The sequence below is a fragment of the Salmo salar genome, chromosome ssa09 (genome assembly GCF_905237065.1).
Source record: "Salmo salar chromosome ssa09, Ssal_v3.1, whole genome shotgun sequence".
NCBI classification, from domain to species: domain Eukaryota; kingdom Metazoa; phylum Chordata; class Actinopteri; order Salmoniformes; family Salmonidae; genus Salmo; species Salmo salar.
The window spans coordinates 119,216,646-119,236,117 of NC_059450.1; the positions used below are offsets into that span (position 1 = coordinate 119,216,646).

The window sequence follows — 19,472 nt, forward strand, 5'->3', positions numbered from 1 at the left end:
CAAGGTAGCACGTCCGGTGAACAGGTCAGGGTTCTATAGCTGCAGGCAGAACAGTTGAAACTGTAGCAGCAGCACAACCAGGTGGACTGGAGGCATGGTCCTGAGGCATGGTCCTAAGGCTCAGGTCCTCCGAGAGAGAAAAAGAGAGAGAGAGAGAGAATTAGAGTGAGCATACTTAAATTCACACAGGACACCGGATAAGACAGGAGAAATACTCCAGATATAACAGACTGACCCTAGCCCCCAGACACATAAACTATTGCAGCATAATTACTGAAGGCTGAGACAGGAGGGGTCGGGAGACACTGTGGCCCTGTCCGACTATACCCCCGGACAGAGCCAACCAGGCAGGATATAACCCCACCCACTGGCAGGCACACTAATGCATTAATGTGAATATTGAGAGTGGCACTGTCTAAAGGGATAAAGATTGAATCAAATATAAAGGAATAAAACATTAATCTGATTCTGGAGCCATGGCTCCATGTACATTAAATAATGTTATAGGCCTAGATGTAATGGCTTCCCGTGATTTCTGAAATAATGTTTTATTGTAGGCAGTAGACACTACTGCTAACAATGTGTGAGAATTGAGAGTGGCACAGTACAGTAATTAAAGGAAAATTGAATCCGCTATATGCTAATGGTATGCGTCCGTCATCTGAGCCTGTAACGATTTTGGTCTTTGTACATCCAGTTCATACTGTAGTGATGCCTTTTATTTCCGTTTCATCGTCATAAACATAGCACATTTAAGGATTCTGAATCAACTTATATCTGCTAGAGTTTGACATGTTTGAAGTGCAGAAATGTGTAATTATTTTTTATTGATCATTTTAATTTATAGTATTTATTTTTGTGTGATGCTTTCCCTAGTAGTGTCAGCACACACTGAATTGATGCACTAGTTATTTTCAAGTTTAGTATGTTTTCGTGTAAAGGATCTGTTTGGCATCTATTCCAGGTCACCACCTTACTCTAGTCTGGGTTTAATAGCCAGTGCTTTATAGTTAATTAATGTGTTATTTGTTCCGGAGTAGTACAAATATTTATCGCTGTTGTGGGTTAGTGCCTATCCTGAACCACAAATTATTTATTAAGCCATTATGCAGCTCCGCAATAATCAGGTACAGTACATATATCTCCTGCTGTTCTGTTGTAGGTATGAATCCTTCTGCTTATTCAACCTAACCTTGTGTATTCTCATCATTGTGTAAAATGTGGGAAGAAGAAAGGGATACTAAAGTAATGTACCACTTACTGTTGTTTTGAAGGGAACGGTTTAAATGTGGCAAAAGAATCTGAGAATTTCAGCCATTACAGGCTAGGTAAACGGGGCAGCTAGCTACATCGAAATTAGCATGATTCTATAAACACCTGATATATGTGTGTGTTCCATGAGTTCAACCAGTATAGAGACTGTTTTCTGATTGTCTGCCTCCTGGATGTAACAATGCTGTCCAAATGTGTTTACCACAGTACATGCAAATGTTTAGGAAAGGTATATACGTGTGGCATAAATATAAGTATGGAACATGTATCATTCAATGATGGCTGTATGAGTTTGTATGATTGAATGCAATTTAAATGGCAGATGAGCAGACTGATGTAATTCCTCTGAACTCCATATTAGTCACCTGTGTAGAGAAAGATGCATACAAGAATAAATAGTAGTCTTCTTTCTACAGTGTAGCATTCAATTATTCTACTATTACTTTGACTGTGAGATGTTGAAGACCGATGCTGTCTATGCAGTCATTGCTATCAGCCTATTTTTTTTTTTGTACAGCTGGCTTATTATGAAGTTGTCTGTGGTATTGTTGCCAGTCCCAGTTGTCTTACCTTCTATTGCCTTGATGGAAGTTACAAAAGAATTACTCAATTTCAGCTCAAATACATTACAACAATGTAAATCCAAATAAATGCGGCAATTTTTTTAGGGCATAGGACTTATAGAGGTGCTGCTATGATAATGTTAAAGATTATGTTGGCTTCTAAACCTTTTTTTTTCATAAGAGGCAGGGCAGGTGATAAAACGTTCAATGACACATCATTTTATATTAATGATTTGTATTATGTCAATTATCTGTGTCCCCCTCCTTAATTCCAAAAAAAGACAATCGGTCGCTGCAGTGTGAGTAACTAGAGTGCAAATAACTACATTATTCTTATCAGCTTTGGTAGCTGTGAAACAAACTTGAGGATTTATAACCACCTTTTAATTTTAAAAAGTCTAAAAAAAAATGTTACTTTTATTTAACTAGGCAAGTCAGTTAAGAACAAATTCTTATTTGCAATGACGCCCTATGGGATTCCCAGTCACAGCCGGTTGTGATACAGCCTGGATTTGAACCAGGGTGTCTGTAGTGATGCCTCTAGCACTGAGATGCAGTGCCCAAGCCCAATTTATCTCATTGAACATTGCATTAAACATTTATTCAATATTTAATGGTGTTGTGTGTGTATATTATGTGGTATTACTGAATTCCAAACAGAACATTTTGAAATGTCATAACCACTATGCTTATCGTTAACCATGACATCTATGAACATTTCTGTGGTTATGTGACCAGAGAGACAGCAGAACGTCTTTGTTGTGACGTAACAGGCGCTCATTATGACACAACGCTGCCCTCTTCTGGATTGTCGAGTTTTATCTTGATTATTTTTCCGAGCCGTGTGTGGTCTTGGCCACAAACAGCAATCAAGGAAAGGCAAGCAAAGGGAGTCAGAGTGGGATCTACAACCCCACGGACGCAAGGGGATTTACGATAAAGAGAAAATTGTTTGCAAGCAGTTGTGTGGGCAATGTCAGATCAGATGTGAACGTGAGTGTGCGGACCTGAATCAGTGTGGGGGTCTTTTTCTCTGTGCGCTGTTTACATCCGTCGCCAAGGTGATCGTGAGGGAGGCGGTCCTCTGGTATTACCTTCGTGGACAGGACTAAACCAATCCACGACAGCTATTTGCTGAACTAACGTCACAGTTAAAGAGAAAGGTCTGTTACTTGGTCAGCTAAAAACTATTGAAATGCAAAGGCAGTGATATTTTATGTCTATCTATTTTATGTCAAATGTTATCGGTTCAGCATACCGATATTCAAAACTGCGGTCTACGACGCCGATAGGCCATCTAGAAGCCACTTTGGGGACGCTCTGCCAGTCGGACCGACAACAGACGGGATGCTCTCAGACTGGGGGTGAGTGAAGAATGCAGTGGCCAGTGGCCGCAAACCTTGGAACAGTTGATTTCTTGTCACTCTGATAGTTTATCTAAAATCTGTATGCTTCAATCTCTTAGTATGAATGCAGCTAAGCTAAAACTGGTGGTCTTGAGTCACAATCAGATGCTTAGCTAAAAAGAAACCCGTCCCTTATAAAAAAAAATAAAAAATACACGCCCGCGCTCTGACTCGTTCGCGCGCACACTCTGCTAACAAGTTAGCTAGCCAACTTGCTTGCCCTGGGACTGGTAGTGAGTGATATGTGGTTCTAGCCAACTGCTGCCGTATAGAAACTCGGGGAGCTGCTAGCCCCTAGTGTATTGGCGGTTAGTCCATAAACTGTGCAAATTCATTACCCGTGAATCGAGATAATTTATCAATTGCGATATCAGCCTAAAAAACTTCTGGGTGACTTTTTAGGTGGATATCATTGAATCTGGCGCTGACAGTAGCTAACGTTAGCTGTAACGTTACTGATTCCTCGCCCCCGTACAGTACACCCACGCCCTTCCTGTTTCAGTATGATATGTTGGATAAGGAATAAAGACGGACACCAATGTCAAGTTCAACAGCCTTGTTCATGCATTGTACAAATCCCTATACGCGGAGTCCGGGGAACAGTCCGGCTAGTCGATTACCTATCAACTAGACTCCGTAACATCATCCTTTTCAATAGAAAGTGCAAACATAACGGCATAACATTAAGTTCTTAACAGTCAAGTCATAACAATTGAAAAAGCATGACATTTTATTTTTACTTCAGTTGTCATCTTCCATTTTTTTTAATAAACAGAGGACAAGTTAACACAAACTCTTGCTTACAGAGTAAGCCTGTCCGGTGGCTTGCACAGCCGACCCACTGGTGAGTAAGTGTAACCGATGTGAAATGGCTAGTTAGTTAGCTGTGGTGCACGCTAATAGCGTTTCAATCAGTGACGTCACTCGCTCTGAGACCTGAAGTGGTTGTTCCCCTTGCGTTGCAAGGGCCGTGGCTTTTGTGGCGCGATGGGTAACGATGCTTCGTGGGTGTCAGTTGTTGATGTGTGCAAGGGTCCCTGGTTCGAGCCCAGGTTGGGGCGAAGAGAGGGACGGAACCTACACTGTTACATAAGTATTGGCTCTGACAGGGGTAGGATTAGGGCCACGAGCTGGAGAGCCTGGTGGGGTAGAAGCCTCACCTTCAGTTGGTTCATGTCTCAATCCTTATCGTTTCACCCACCTCCAGCTCTGGTAGGTCTCGAGCGGTCCGGTCGTAGAAGCACTTAGTGAGCTGCTTTCTGTGACGCAGTTGTCCGCGACGCCAACCATGATGCAGGGCTCAATGAGCTTGTTAGCTACGGGGATGGTACACTTCAGACGTCTGGACAGGAGGCGTTGTGCTGGGCTGCTGTCCATGTTTTCGGTGGGTGTGTTCCTCCACTGTATAGATCGCTTTCCATGGGTTGTTGCTGTCGCGCAAGGCCCTGCTTAACAGGTTTTTTGCAATCTTGACAGCTGACTCTGCCTTGCCATTTGCTTTTGGGTGTCTTGGAGAGGAGGTCACGTGGTCAAACTCCCATTCTGAGGCGAAACGCTTGAACTGTGCAGTGAATTGTGGGCCATTGTCCTTGATTACCTTGTGAGGCTGACCTTGCCTTGCAAACTGCGCCTTGCAGCGCTTTATGACCATCTCTGCAGACAAGTCAGGGAGCAGTTCAATTTCCCAAAAGTCAGAGTACAATGAGAATATAGTCCTTTTGTCTGTGGCTGAGTAAGTCCATGCTGACAATTTGCCAGGCCCTTGTGGGCAGTTCGTGTGACATCATGGTTTCCTTTTGCTGTTCATGAGCGTACTCGTTGCATGTGGTACAGTTGCTGACAAAGTCTTTAATTTCTGCTTGCATGTTTGGCTAGTATAATGTTTCACGAGCCTGGCGGTAGCATGCGTCACCTCCAACGTGACTGGAGTGTATGTGGGTAAGCATCTCTGGACGTAGTGATTTGGGAATAATGACCTTCTGACCTCTGAACAAGACGCCGATCTCATCTCGAAAGGTCTAGTATTCTCTCATTGTGAAAGGTGTCTCCTCTTTCAGGTATGGCCAACCTGCGAGAGCCATGGACTTCAGTGACTGTATGTGTTCGTCCTTGTCAGTGTGTTGCCTGATCTGGGCTAGGCGGTGATCTGTGATGTTTAAGTAGTCTGCCTGATTGATCTGTTGAACATCTTGTTGTTCCTGCTGTAGCGAACAGATGGCCTGCCGCTGACAGGCAATGCTTTGAAACCTCTTGGGCGCGTTGAGGAGAGGTTTACTGAATATGGCAATGAGTGGTTTGTGGTCAGTTTCAGCGGTGACCAGCTCTCGACCATATAAGTAGTGATGGAATCGCTGGCAGGAGAAGACGATGCTGAGGCACTCTTTCTCAATTTGTGCATAGTTTTGTTCGGTGGGGGTGAGTGCTCTCAAGGAAAACGCAACGGGCTGGCCTTCCTGCATAAGGCAGCATCCAAGTCCCCTTTGGCTGGAGTCGCTCTGGATTGTGACAGGCTTCGTGACGTCGTAGTAGCGCAACACTGGCATGGATGAAGCCAGAGATCTCATCTCCTGCACCGCGGCCTCGTGCTTGGGTAGCCAGTGCCATGGTGTGTCTTTGTCCAGCAACCGGTGCAGAGGCTCACAGACTGCTGATAGGTGTGGCATGAACTTTACAAGATAGTTTGCAAAACCGATGAGACGCTGTACTCCTTTTGCATCAGACGAGTTTGGCATGTCGAGGATCGCTCGGACCTTGTATGGGTCCGGATTCAGGCCTTTTGCCAAGAGAATGTGGCCATGGAAGTGGACATCTTTCACCTTGAACTGCAGCTTCTTCAGGCCAAGACGAAGCTTAACTGATCAACAGCGCTCCATCAGTGCCAGGAGCTTCACATCGTGGTTGCGTTCTGCTTCTTCGTCTGTGTCACCACAGCCTACGATCAGGACATCATCGGCGATGGGTTCAATGCCCTTGAGCCCAGCCAGTAACTCGTGCTGCTTGCATTGGTATACCTCAGGCGCCACTGAGACACCAAACGGGAGCTTGAGCCAGCGTTTCCAACCCCAGGGGGTCCAGAAGGCAGTCATGAAGCTGCTTTCTTCGTCCAGCTTGCATTGAAGAAATGCATCTCGGGCATCTACCAAGGTGAAAATTCTGGCCTTGGCAAGCTTGTAGAGGACATCCTGTAGTGTCAGCATGATGTAATGGGATCGTTTCAGTGCTTGGTTCAGATGCTTTGGGTCGATGCAGACCCTCAGCTTCTCTGGTTTTTTCACTATGACCATATTGCTGATCCAGTCAGTTGGTTCGGTCACAGATGTCATGTGGCCATCGGCCTCATACTTGTCCAGCTGGGCCTTCACAGCCACTTTCATTGCAATGGGCACATTGCGAGGAGCACACTGGACTGGAGTGATGCTCTCATCCACTTCAAAGTGTACCTCCCCAGACACTGATTCAACGGGCCTGTTGAATACATTGTCATATCTGCTGAGTAGTTGTTCTTTGGACAGGGGTCCATGCTGGACATGATCCACAATGTGCAGGTCATTTGGTACAGTGAACTGCATCAGTCCCAGGCGTTCGCATGTAGAGCCTGAGAGGAGAGGATGTTGACTGGTTTTCACAATCTCAAACTCCAGCTTGTGTTTGCATCCCCGAATAACACATTCGGTCTCAAAGGTGCCCATAGAGCTCATTAGCTCTCCTGAGTACAGCTTTAGTCTAGTGTCGCTGGGCAATAGATGCGTGTCAGGTGCCAGACTGATTTTGTCTTTGTAGCTCATTACATTGCATGTAGCACCGGAATCCAGTTGACATTGTTGTTGCTTGTTGTGTAATCGTAGTGTCACAAACCATTTCTTCCCTCTTGAGTGTACAGCCCCAATGGATTCATGCATGTAAATGTCACTTTCACTGTTCAGCTCTGAACATTGAGTGACATCATCAACACAGTGAATCTTGCCCTCACTCACCCTTCTTTTGTTTTTGAGACACACTTTTGCAAAGTGGTTATTAGTTCCACAAGCTCTGCATGGTTTTCCATAGGCAGGGCAGTGCTCTTTGCCACGTGTGTGTGTATTCCCACAGTATTTACATGCTACGGGGCTCTCTGTGTTCACCGTTCGTGGTGAATTACTCTGCCTTGATTGGGTTTGTCTGAATGTCTGCCTAGCAACAGTGTGAACAGTATCAACGTCGGAGCGTGGGGTTTCGATTTCCATTGCTCTCATTCTCATGTCAGTGACTTCAGCAGTGCGGCACATTTCGATGGCAGTTACTAATGTTAAGCCTCTCTTTCTCAGTAGACGCCGGCGCGTATCCTCATTTGCAATTCCCAGTATTATTTTGTCACGAATCAATTCATCTTTCAATCCCCCGTATTCACAAGTGGCGGATTTTTCTCCCAAACGGAAGTTTGAAGTAATTCTCCAATGCATCCAATATAGCCTTTGCATCACACTGTTGTCGTGCTGTGAGGGTGAGATTGTGCCGGTAGATATGCCTGCATTCGCTGCCCATTAAACTCCTCAGTGGTGCCGCTTGTACCTCGTTGGGTTTCTCATGTAGACCGGTCGCCAGTGCATAGTCCTCGAATTCATCCCTGAAATTGTCCCAATTAGTATTCCAGTCCCATGTGAGAACCATGGGATTTGGTGGCGGAATGTTCGCTGCCATAGCGATGAAATAGGATATATGTTTGCCTTCAGTCATCGAGGTAGGTAGTGATGCTAGCTAGCCAGCTAACAACGAGTTGATCAGTGTTGTGACTAGCAGTAGGAAACGGCGAGTGTTCGCATATGGAACGTAACTGTGCCTATACTGTACTTAGCTACAAAAATAACAAACGTGTGGTTTTCGAGCCACTTCTGATACCATGTTTCAGTATGATATGTTGGATAAAGTAATAAAGACAGACACCAATGTCAAGTTCAACAGCCTTGTTCATGCATTGTACAAATCCCTACACGAGGAGTCCGGGGAACAGTCCGGCTAGTCGATTACCTATCAACTAGACTCCGTAACACTTCCCTGCACTCAAAGTAGCTATCAGCCCAGGGTTTCAGTTTTCATCACTCAACTATCCATTATGTGATATGCATTTCAAACCAGACAGTGTAATATTGCGGAAGAACTACCCCCATTCTTTAAACAGTCCTAACACAAGTTATGACAATAGCTGCCTGTTTGTATCCAAATGGTGTCATACACCCGTTATAATATAAATATAATTTATATTTTTAATATAAACTAGCCATGGTTAGTTGTTGATAATCAATATGTAAATGAGTATTTTTCCATTTTTGGATGAAACTGGACATTTCACTGACTTCCATTCCTTGTAGGTTTACAATGAAAACACCTTTAGATAACAGATCGAGCACATCCCAGTGGTTGCTGCTGGCCTACGCAGCGTGGCCTATTCATGGCCTATAAAAAAAACTTCATGCTAATCCTTTAAGAGCAAATTGGAATGCCAATGAGTGTTGAGTGACCTGTGGAGGTCATAGGCAACTGCTATATTTACCGTCTCTGTAACTTGATCTCTGGCATTCTGGATCGCTGTGCTCATACAATCCCTCCCTGGCTCCTCTCACTCTGGGGCCACAGCCTCCTATGCAGCACCCTACCCTGCCTGTCGGCTTGATACGCCACCGGTGAGCCCCTTCACCAATTTACACTTTGTTTCCCTTTTACAAGGGTACCTTTCTGTTATTTTCCCTGACAATCATTCTGTGTGGTATTGGCTGTTGGTAGCCTAGGCCTACTGTTTGTTCATTTTGCTTATCCATCTTTTGTTTTGTTGAAGAGACAAGGGATATTGTTTTTCCGAAAATCTTCTTGAGACCTATTTATTAATTGGCAATTTTCTGTTGGCTGTGCTAGACCTATTCATTGAACTCTGGCTGTGCCAGTGTTGTGGGGACACAGGTCTCTTGGTATGGTGTGTTTGGACCATATTGGGATGCAAGTGCTGGATTATTAAACTACTCAACAAGTACAGAATTTCTGAAACAGGACTTTAAATAGGAAGGCAAAATCTTTTTTCCTGAAACCATATTTTCAAGGAAGATCATTTTTGTGGATTTGACAACAAGCACTGAAGAATAGTCTGCAGTCATTATGCATTTTTTTGTATTATAGCTGAACCTAAAATACTGAGAACTTGTTGACTGGAGACCTGTGGTGAATGATCACTTGGACCTATTTCTATGCTTGTCAAGTGATGCAGTTGATGAGGAGGCATGAGGTGTAGCCTAGGCTACTTTAGCCTACCAGTAGATTGTTTTGTTATGGGATGTTTTTCTCCTCCCATAAAGCAGTCATAGAGCAGTGTTGTTTTAATGCAATTCATTGAATTCTGTGTAAATTGAAGAGGATAATTGGACATGATCAAATCAGTAATGTTGTCAAATTCATGTTCTAATGGCTCAATATCGACCTGCTAGCCTCATTGCAGTGGTATCCAACAAAGTCCACATTAGCTAGACTGCAAATCCATTACCTTAGTCATTTTCGCCCATGGTAATGTCCGCATGGCTATGTGATGTGTGTCTCTCATTGGATTGTGTCTCTGTCTCCCCACAGGTCTGATCAGTGAGAAGTCCCTGTGACTGTGAATGTGTCTGTGAGGTACATTAGGATGAGCGGGCCCCACTCTATCGCTGCCTGCGGGGACTGAGAGACACCGCTCTATACACAGCAGGTAATCATAAATGAACAAATACACGCGCTGTCAGCAATCAGCATCCATCTCACAAATGCGATGAAAGGCAATACTTTCTCAAGGACTAGATGGTACATTGGTACTGAAAACATGTTCAAAGGATGCAGTGGCTCCGACACTCACACAGACACAAGGCTTAAAGGGGCAATCAGCAGTTGCTACATCCATTTTTGGACTTATAAATGAATGATATGTACCCAATGATTGTTATTATATTGTCCCATCGCGGCAACTCCCTTACGGACTCAGGAGAGGCGAAGGACGCATGGCTCTCGACCTCCGAAACACGAGCCTGCCAAGCCACACTGCTTCTTGACACACTGCTCGCTTAACCCGGAAGCCAAACACACCAAGTTGTCTGAGGAAACACCTCTAGCTGCCGATCGAAGTCAGCTTGCAGCTGCCCGGCCCGCAACAAGGAGTCACTAGAGCGCGATGGGACAAGGAAATCTCAGCCAGCCAAACTCTCCCATAACCCGGAAAACGCAGGCCAATTGTGTGCCGGCTCATGGGTCTCCCGGTCACAGCTGGCTGTGACACAGCCTGGGATCGAACCTGGGTCTGTAGTGACGCCTCAAGCACTTCGAGGCAGTGCTTTAGACCGCTGCGCCACTCGGGAGGCTGAAGAATCTAATTTAAATGCCTCATGAGCTTAGTTCAACTGTCGTACCTCATCAGGACCCCAAATATAAGCTTGTTTATAAACAAATTAAATGTAAACAAACAGTATATAGCCTCAAAACATGGTTAAAACTATAATTTTGATATTATCGGTGGTCGCACCTTGCATCCATAGCTCTGTCTATAAACCAACCCCACTTCTCAGCTTTTTGTCCAAACGGGTGGGGAAGACACTTTGTTATTGTTTCTACTGCTGATTGCCGCTTTAAAGGAGACACAACGTTTGAGTTGACTCTTTTCCTACAAGTATTCAGTACAGAACAACATTTTACACAGTGGCACCGAGCACAGATTGATGGTGTTTAAAATAGTAATGATGTCTAATTGAGCTAATCTTTAGGCCAATGAATAAATGAATAAGGAATGAAATCACTTACAGCAGAGATTGGAGCATCAATCACGCACACACACTGCCCTTTTGGTGGGTCACTTTTAGCTAATGCTCTCATCTGAGTTACAAACAGAAGAAAAGGGTTGTTGTTAATTGTGATATAACTAAGTAATCTTTACAAGCGTATGGTACACTGTAAAAAAGCCAACTTAACCAATTTGCTCAATCAGCATGATTCTGTGAGTTGGGTAGACTTCTGAAGGACAGGAAATTGAGCTAATGTGTGAAAGTTTGCTCACAGTGAGCTCAATGTATAAAAACTTGTTGAGTCAAATTACAAATTCATCTTTGGAATGTATGTTGGTTCAGCTATATGCCCAAATGTTGAGCAAACTCACAATGCTATTGCAACTGGTTGCCTTGCAATTGTACTTCGAATCAACAAACTCAGCTTGAAGTGAGCTGAATTTGAACAAGCTTGTTGAGTAAATGACAAATGTATGTTTTCTCAAAATCACTCAAAGCCATGCCCATTATTATCATATTTCCCATCATGCTCTATTGCAGGTTGCTTTTCAGAATTGTTTATTTCAATACCTGTATTTTTGCATGTACATTGATTGGTTGAATAATCTTATGCAACACAAACATAAATAACATACATTTTTATAAACTTATCGAATCTGTCAGTAATTTGACTTAGGTAGTCTCAATAATCAGTCTTCCCTACCCTGGCAGTCATTCTAAATGCAGGTGATTAAAAGCTCCAATTGTTGGATATTATGTTGAATTGTATGTTTGCTCAAGCTAAAATGTACATACAATTCAAATTCAGAATGTATGTTGGTTCAGCTGTATGCCCAAATGTTGAGCAAACTCACAATCCTATTGCAGCTGGTTGCTTTTTTTTGTGCGTTGCGTTCTGATGTAGACTAGGCTGGCATGGACAGTTTGGTGCGATTGCCGTTGGGCCGAGTTAGGGCTTTGGCGTCAGTGCAGCCCTCACAGACACGAGTCTCTTTATCTGCTCACATTTCAGGGTAAATATAGCTCCCCCTAAGATCCAACCAACAAGGTACATTACGTGCTCTGATTTCTAACAGTATTCCTATGAGAATTTGGTTCTGTAAGGAGATGACCTTATATGAACTCAGCAAAAAAAGAAACGTCTTCTCACTGTCAACTGCGTTTATTTTCAGCAAATTTAACATGTGTAAATATTTGTATTAAGCATACAAGATTCAACAACTGAGACATAAACTGAACAAGTTCCACAGACATGTGACTAACAGAAATAAAATAATGTGTCCCTGAAGAAATGGGGCCATACTGCTCGTTCTGTGCGTGATTTCCTGCAAGACAGGAATGTCAGTGTTCTTCCATGGACAACGAAGAGCCCGGATCTCAATCCCATTGAGCAATTATTGGACCTGTTGGATCGGAGTGTGAGGGCTAGGGCCATTCCCCCCAGAAATGTCCGGGAACTTGCAGGTGCCTTGGTGGAAGAGTGGGGTAACATCTCACAGCAAGAATTGGCAAATCTGGTGCAGTCCATGAGGAGGAGATGCACTGCAGTACTTAATGCAGCTGGTGGCCACACCAGATACTGACTGTTACTTTTGATTTTGACCCCCCCCCTTTTGTTCAGGGACACATTATTCCATTTCTGTTAGTCACATGTCTGTGGAACTTGTTCAGTTTATGTCTCAGTTGTGGAATCGTGTTATGTTCATACAAATATTTACACATGTTAAGTTTGCTGAAAACAAACACAGTTGACAGTGGGAGGACGTTTCTTTTTTGCTGAGTTTATATATGATTATATGTTGTTATGGCACAGATACACAGGGATTGTGCATTTTGGGAGGTAAAAAAAACACACTGTAGACTTTCAGTATCTAAATCGGTGACGTGCCATAGCTAAGGTAGATAATAATATAGGCTAGTAGGTGAGGAGCATTATATTGCTAGCTAGCTAGCTTGTTTGAGTTACTGTGCCACACTGTCCTGTTATGGTGGCCTGTCTTGATCCCTCTCTGTCAGACTCAGCTACTGGACTTTTTCACTTGTTTCAGTTGAGGCGCAGGCCTTGTGACTGTTTTGAAAGTGTCAGGCGATCTACTTCGCTATGAGAGCATGAGCATTTTGAAACCCTCTGCAGACCTGCGGTAGGCAGTGCTAGGTACCGCCCTGTCCACAGAACCCACAATTTGTTAGCACAACACTTGTCACCTGCCTCCCCTCCCAGCACTCCACAGAGAGTCCATGCTGATCCGACATTCTAACATGCAATGTCACGCTGGGTGTAACAGAGCGTTCCTGCGTCATCACACATTCAATAACCCCCGTTAGGGTGAGAGATCAGAATAACACAGTTACACTGTCATAAGTGGGAGAAGTGGGGATGGACAGAATGTGGGAAAGAGTGGCTCAGTGTGAGGTTTCAGAGTTTAGGCCCTATTCAATTATATAGCCTACACCTGCTTGGGAATCACTGGATTTTCCAGGTAAAGATGGTAACAGGAATATATTGTCTTTGGGCAATAAACTTGGATTAGGCCTATAGATTAAAAAGACTATCTGCCCTTTCTGTATGCTCAAGTAGAGTCCCATCTACTGGGCCCTAGGCTATAGCTAGATGGACCTTATATTTCTGCAGGGCAAGGGAATCAGGAAGTCAATGGGATCAGTGCAACACCTGCTTTGACACAGATTGTGTGGCGGTCAAATTATGCTTGTTGCCATGTAGTCATGGAAACCACTGTTTAGTAGAGCCTTTGGGGAGGCTGAGATGCAGAGCAACCAGCAGATTTGTGTGTTTTTTTGGTTTCAGAAGTGAATAACGTAATAGTGCTGTGCTGCCGTCATCTTACAAATCCCATGTCCATTTAGGCTGTACTCCCCATGGATTGATGTTGTTTGCTTTTCTTTTTTTAAGTGGCCGCCAGGCTCGCCTGAACTTGTCTCAGTCGGGGCCCTCATTTATTGGACAAGACACCTGCAGTAGCCTAAATGATGTTGTGTGTGTTTATAGGGAGGGCAATTAGGAATGTGTGGAAGTAGCTGTCAGGGGATTCAAGTACAATCACTCTCTCTGGTTATTATTCAAATAGACATGTCCAGATTTGCCTTGCGGTGCAAATTGGCACTGCCACTGTTATTTGGTAGTGTGGTGGAGGTAGTGCTCTATGTTTGTTATCACCCGTTCTCTTTGTATTTGAAGACATTTCTATGTGGCCAAAGTTGATTCTGACCCAACTGTAGGTGGCCTGTTGCCACATGCCAGGTCTGCTCACGTGGACATCCGTTAGATCAGGGTTGCCTATTTCAACAACACACTAAGAGAGGTTGACTTTAAAACATGAATCCCAGGACGAACAGAGAACCACAAACAAGGTACAGTATGTCAACCTACTCTAGGACCTAGGCTTTGTTCTAGTACTGCTGTTTTATTTAGAGACGGGGGGAGGATGAAAAGAGGTGAACTAAACAATAGTGATGCAGACTTGAGGTACTGGCCCATGTTTACAGCTGTGTACCTTTTACAGTCCAGCCATCTTTGCGCAGGATACATGGCGAAATGGTAGGCCGGTTATACCCACATATCCACTGTGGGGTTTTGGTGAGAGCCAAGCTAAGCTAACCTAGCAGTAGTGCTCCAGAGCCTGAGCAGCCCGGCTGGGTCTAGCTAGCTGCACAGAGCTATATGTCTTTGCCTGGCTTCAGTGCTCTGCCTACTCCAGATCCATATGCTGAATTATTGATGCCCCTGTGGCCTGGAATGAGAGAGAGAGAGCGAGAGAGAGAGGGAGAGAGATTAAAGAAACAGGAGCCTCCCCCACTGAACCCAACACGGATCGACAACACCAGATACTTTTATTTATTCAGATGCTGCACTGCCTTGTGAACAAGAGCCCCGTCTCTCCTCGGGAACAGACTGTGCCACCAGAAACATTCGGTGCTTCGTTGACGGGGACTCTCCCGTTACAGGATGCCCAGGGGTGCGTTCAGCCGGCCACAACGTTGTGCTGTGCAACCCATCGCTACGACAGTACATCACATTACCAAGCATGACTTTCCAGTTGGTTGCGTGAGCAGTGTTTCAGCGTTCTACTTCAGTTTGAATACTGATGACACAGCTGATATTGTGTAATGTGTTCCGAGGAGGGTCACATGACGTTGCTTGTCGAATATCTGCATCCTGTACACGAGTAAAACCTCACTCTCGAGCAATGAGCCATTCTATATTCAGCCTGTTGATAAATAGTGCTCCTATATGTGACCTTTGGCATCCTACCTCTCTTGTGATCAGATGAGACTAACCCATAAAACTAAGATGGAGCCAATGTGATATAAAATATAGAATTTAATTTTGTGGTTATAAAGATTCAAATGTTGCTAAATAAGTTTTCATTTTTGGAAATCAAGTTGTTCCCACTCACAGTCTGAAAATAGAAAAACACTGATTTCTGCTCTCTCTCTTGTCTTGCAGTCGATGCGGTCTTCCACCGCATCACCCGTGGCTGAGAATCCAGCATGTCTCGCGTCTCCACCACTGCCAAGCGCTACACCGGCTCCTCCTATACCGGTACCTATAGCTCCTATGGCTCCTCCCTGACGCCCTCCTCCCTCAGCTCCTACACCTCCGACCGGGACAGGCTGCCCTCCTACAGGAGCAACGCTGCCTCCTCCTCGGGCTACTCCTCCTCCAGCTACCTGAGCAGCGCCGCCAGCCGCGCCCGCAACTACAGCACCTCCTTGGAGCTCGACCGGGGCCGGCCCATCCCCCGCACTGACCTCCTGAGCAGCAGCAGCCGGCGCAGCGAGAGCCTTAGCCGCACCCCGGTGAAGACCTATGGCTCGTCGGGCCTGAGCGGCGGCTCCGGTTACGCTGGCTACAGCAGCTACTCCTCTTCCACCACGCCCAGCCGCTCCAGCTACCTCTCCTCGTCGCCTGGAGCCTCCAGCATCTCCCTCAGCCGCCGAAGGTCGTCGAGTCAGAGTGACCTGACGCGGGACCTGTCGTCCCTGGGCCTCAACGAGCCCACCTCCCCTTCCTCCTCCTCCTCCAGCGCCCTGAGGGGTTACCGGAGCAGGGCCAGCGATGTGGCCGACTCCTACAACAGCAGCCTGCATAGCTCCAGCTATGGCCTGTCCCACAGTGCCACGCAGGAGGCCTTGAGCAGCAGCAGCCTGAAGAGCGGTGGTGTTAGCCGCTTCACCTCCTCCTATGAGAGGAGCGACAGCAGCAGCAACGGACGACCCAGCTCCCCCACCAGGGACTCCCCGGTAAGACCGATGTTCTTCTGTTTGCTTAACTTTTTGCTGTGTTCTCAGATTTAGATCTCAGGCCACTGACATGACAGGCTGCCACCATGTGGTGGGGCTCATGGTCAGTACAGCTGTTCTGCACTGTTACTGTACAGTACTAAGGTCCTGTGTTGAGGAACACAGTCACTCACTGGCTTAGGGCAACAATAGGCACATATGATGGGAACACTGTCACTCACTACATAGTATAAAGTAGGTCTTAAACAATTGTTTCAGTATTCATTCATTCATACAGTATTGATGTATAAAATGCAGCCATGTCAGCTATCTATATTAGGTCTATTTTCCATAAAAAAGGAAATTCATCTTACAGAAACAAGAACATGCTTAAAGAAATCTCCATGCCCCTGTATGTAAGATTGTAAACATGCCTGTTGCCATAGCTCCCTGAAGGTCCTCAGAAATGCAATTTTTTTCCCTATGATGATGAATCAGGAAGTTCCTCAGTGAGGCCGTAGCTATAGCCTGGTCCCAGATCTGTTTGTGCTGTATTGCCAACTCCTATGGGTCCTGCATGTTTGACGTGACAATGACCATAGGGGTTGGCAAGGCACTGGGACTAGGCTAGCCAAAGAGGCTGTGCGTCTGTCTGTGTGTCACTAGCTATGTTTCCATGAACTTGTCTAGGGATTTTTTTTTGTCGACATTTAGAAAGTTGGCATAGAAAATAGATGCAACAATTGCCTGCTAGGGTGCGTGTCCATTTAACTATCTTGTGTAATGATGTCACCAACAACCACAAATTACCCATTTATGCAAATTGTGCATTAATAAATTGGCGACAGCCAGTATGCCATCCCACCTATCATGTCTCAGGTAGACTGCGAAAGCCAGCGTGGATAGAATGCAGTAATTTACAAATATTTGCCATATTCTAATAATTCTCATGTGCCAATGTATCGCCAGGGTCCGTGCCATAGTGAAACTTGCGCTTCTGTATATCTGAAACTTGCCAGGCAACCAGAAAAACAAGGCAAAGCAATTCAGGCCTTGAAAGTCAGGACAATCATTGTCCTGCAAAGAAACATATTTTTGTTGTTGAAAGAATCGATTTTGCAAACAGTAGGCATGTAAAATGAAATGTGATTACATCACATGCCCTGCGTACCTTCAAAAGTATTCAGGAATCATCATTTATTCTGAAAAATGGGTCGAAAATAAAGAAAGTTAGACAAAAGAAAAATACACTCCTGTGGAACGGATAAAAATGTTGTGGATATTTAGAAAATGTCTCCTATATCTGCTGTTTCCATTAAACATGTCGCAATAAAAAACAAATCCGACATTGCTTTTGTCGAATAAACCTGGGTCAATGGAAACCTGCTTACTGACTGTCAGAGAGGCAGGTGTACCATTGACTAGACTCCTTGTGTTCCCTCTGTGACGCATGGAGAGTAATGACATCTGGGGGAGTAGCTGGCCTGGCTATCCTCCTCTCCCTCTCCTTAGAGAGCAGAGTGTGAATTAACCCACTTACGGGATTAGCCCTGATTACTGACCACTGTGGGAAGGAGAAGTAGGAGGACATTTGTTTCACAACCAGCCAAGCCGATCTCTTTGACAAGGCTGTTTTGTTGTTGGTGTGGAGCTGCTTTCGCAACATCTATCACAATTAGCATCAGGCAGGCAAAGAGGCTGTTGATGCGCTGTAATGAAACTCTTCAGTGAAGGATGCATCGAGGCTAACCGTTGTTTGCCACCATCTCTGAATTACCGAAGCCACTCGCAAGTGGTATGGAATGTTCTCTGTAATTAACAGTCACCAATCAATGAGGGAATGACTCCTGTACGTGGAACAGTGGAACTGGGTTGCCTATTGGGGCCAAGAGGTTGAGATTTTTCTCTTAATGTCACGAGAGAATTTCCTGAGCCCTGGGCTCAAATGTTCTCATCAAGTCATTTGAATTATCCTTCCTAATTCGTATAATGTTCCACCCGGACCGGTTTAGAGCAGGGAGTTTAGACAGTAAATCCCCTTACCATGACAGGAGAGTAGGCAGGTGTCCAGAGCAGGTGAAGTAAGGGCTAGGGGTGCATGTATGCCAACTTTGTCTGAGAACTGTGATTGCGCTGTATGGGGGGGGGGGTTGATTTAGGAGATGGGGGCTCAACTCAATCTTACTCTTGCAAAAGAGGTTTCTAACCGCAAGGGTCTTTCCTGGTTAAATAAAGCTTACCATAAATAAATATCTGTGTTGAATCTTTGTCCCGACTGTCAGGCATCCCTGTGAGCTGAGTCACAACGGTTTGTCAGCTCATCCACTCCACGGGGTGCAAGGAAAGCCTTTGTTCTCGGGTATGGATCCAGAGGAGTTTTTATGGAGTCATGTTTTGAGGAACGTGTTGGGTCATGCCTCGGAGAAACCAGTCGGACCAGCAGCTTCTCATCAGAGCAGCTCTCTCCCAGGCTGAGTGATGGGAGGTCAGGATGGGAGAAGGGAGCTTGTGTAGGTCAAGTACACTGCGGTTTTGATCGTTCTAGGAAGACTGATTTTTCTCTCGAAGACATCTGATTATTCACCTCTCTCTCTCATTGATAAACAAGCTGTTGTGTTTGACACAAGCTCCAGAAGACAACTGGCGTAGCTGCTTACTTTAACCAGGTTTCCATCCATGAATTACCTGACGCATGGAAAAAGTCACGACAGTGCTGATGGAAACAGGACATTTCGCTACAGTTTCATAATTGTCGATAAACTATTTGTTCTCCTGACACGGTGGGATCTTTTTGTCTGGTAAAATGAATTATGCGAGAAATGAAGGTGGACACACCTTTATGCGCAAATATTGATATAATAAGTGTAACCGATGTGAAATGGCTAGTTAGTGGTGGTGCGCGCTAATAGCGTTTCAATCGGGTGACGTCACTCGCTCTGAGACCTGAAGTAGTTGTTCCCCTTGCTCTGCAAGAGCCGTGGCTTTTGTGGAGCGATGGGTAACGATGCTTCGAGGGTGGCTGTTGTCGATGTGTGCAGAGGGTCCCTGGTTCGAGCCCAGGTAGGGGCGAGGAGAGGGACGGAAGCTATACTGTTACATAAGCACCATGTCAAAGTAAACATGGAGTTACGCGTTGGCATGTTGTGTGGTCCTCCCACTACGATTTGGGAAAGCATGCAGTTTATTAGGCTACAGATGAACTTTTTTGATGAACTTCACAGGGT

At 45.0% G+C, this 19,472-nt stretch overlaps 1 protein-coding gene across 3 annotated transcripts in view; it reads left to right on the plus strand.

Moving 5' to 3' along the window:
* Nucleotides 1–2,685: 2,685 nt before the first annotated feature.
* Nucleotides 2,686–19,472, plus strand: part of LOC106612671 (ubiquitin carboxyl-terminal hydrolase 2) — a 37,429-nt gene continuing 20,642 nt past the window's right edge. For 2 of the 3 annotated variants that reach the window (XM_014214072.2, XM_045724411.1), the window contains exons 1-3: nucleotides 2,686–3,199; nucleotides 9,830–9,947; nucleotides 15,473–16,269. In XM_014214072.2, coding sequence (XP_014069547.1) covers nucleotides 15,517–16,269 — 753 coding nt within the window. In that variant the 5' untranslated portion in view covers nucleotides 2,686–3,199; nucleotides 9,830–9,947; nucleotides 15,473–15,516. Of the gene's footprint in view, nucleotides 3,200–8,795; nucleotides 8,899–9,829; nucleotides 9,948–15,472; nucleotides 16,270–19,472 lie in introns of those variants that run through there. The other variant, XM_014214071.2, reaches the window with a different exon arrangement.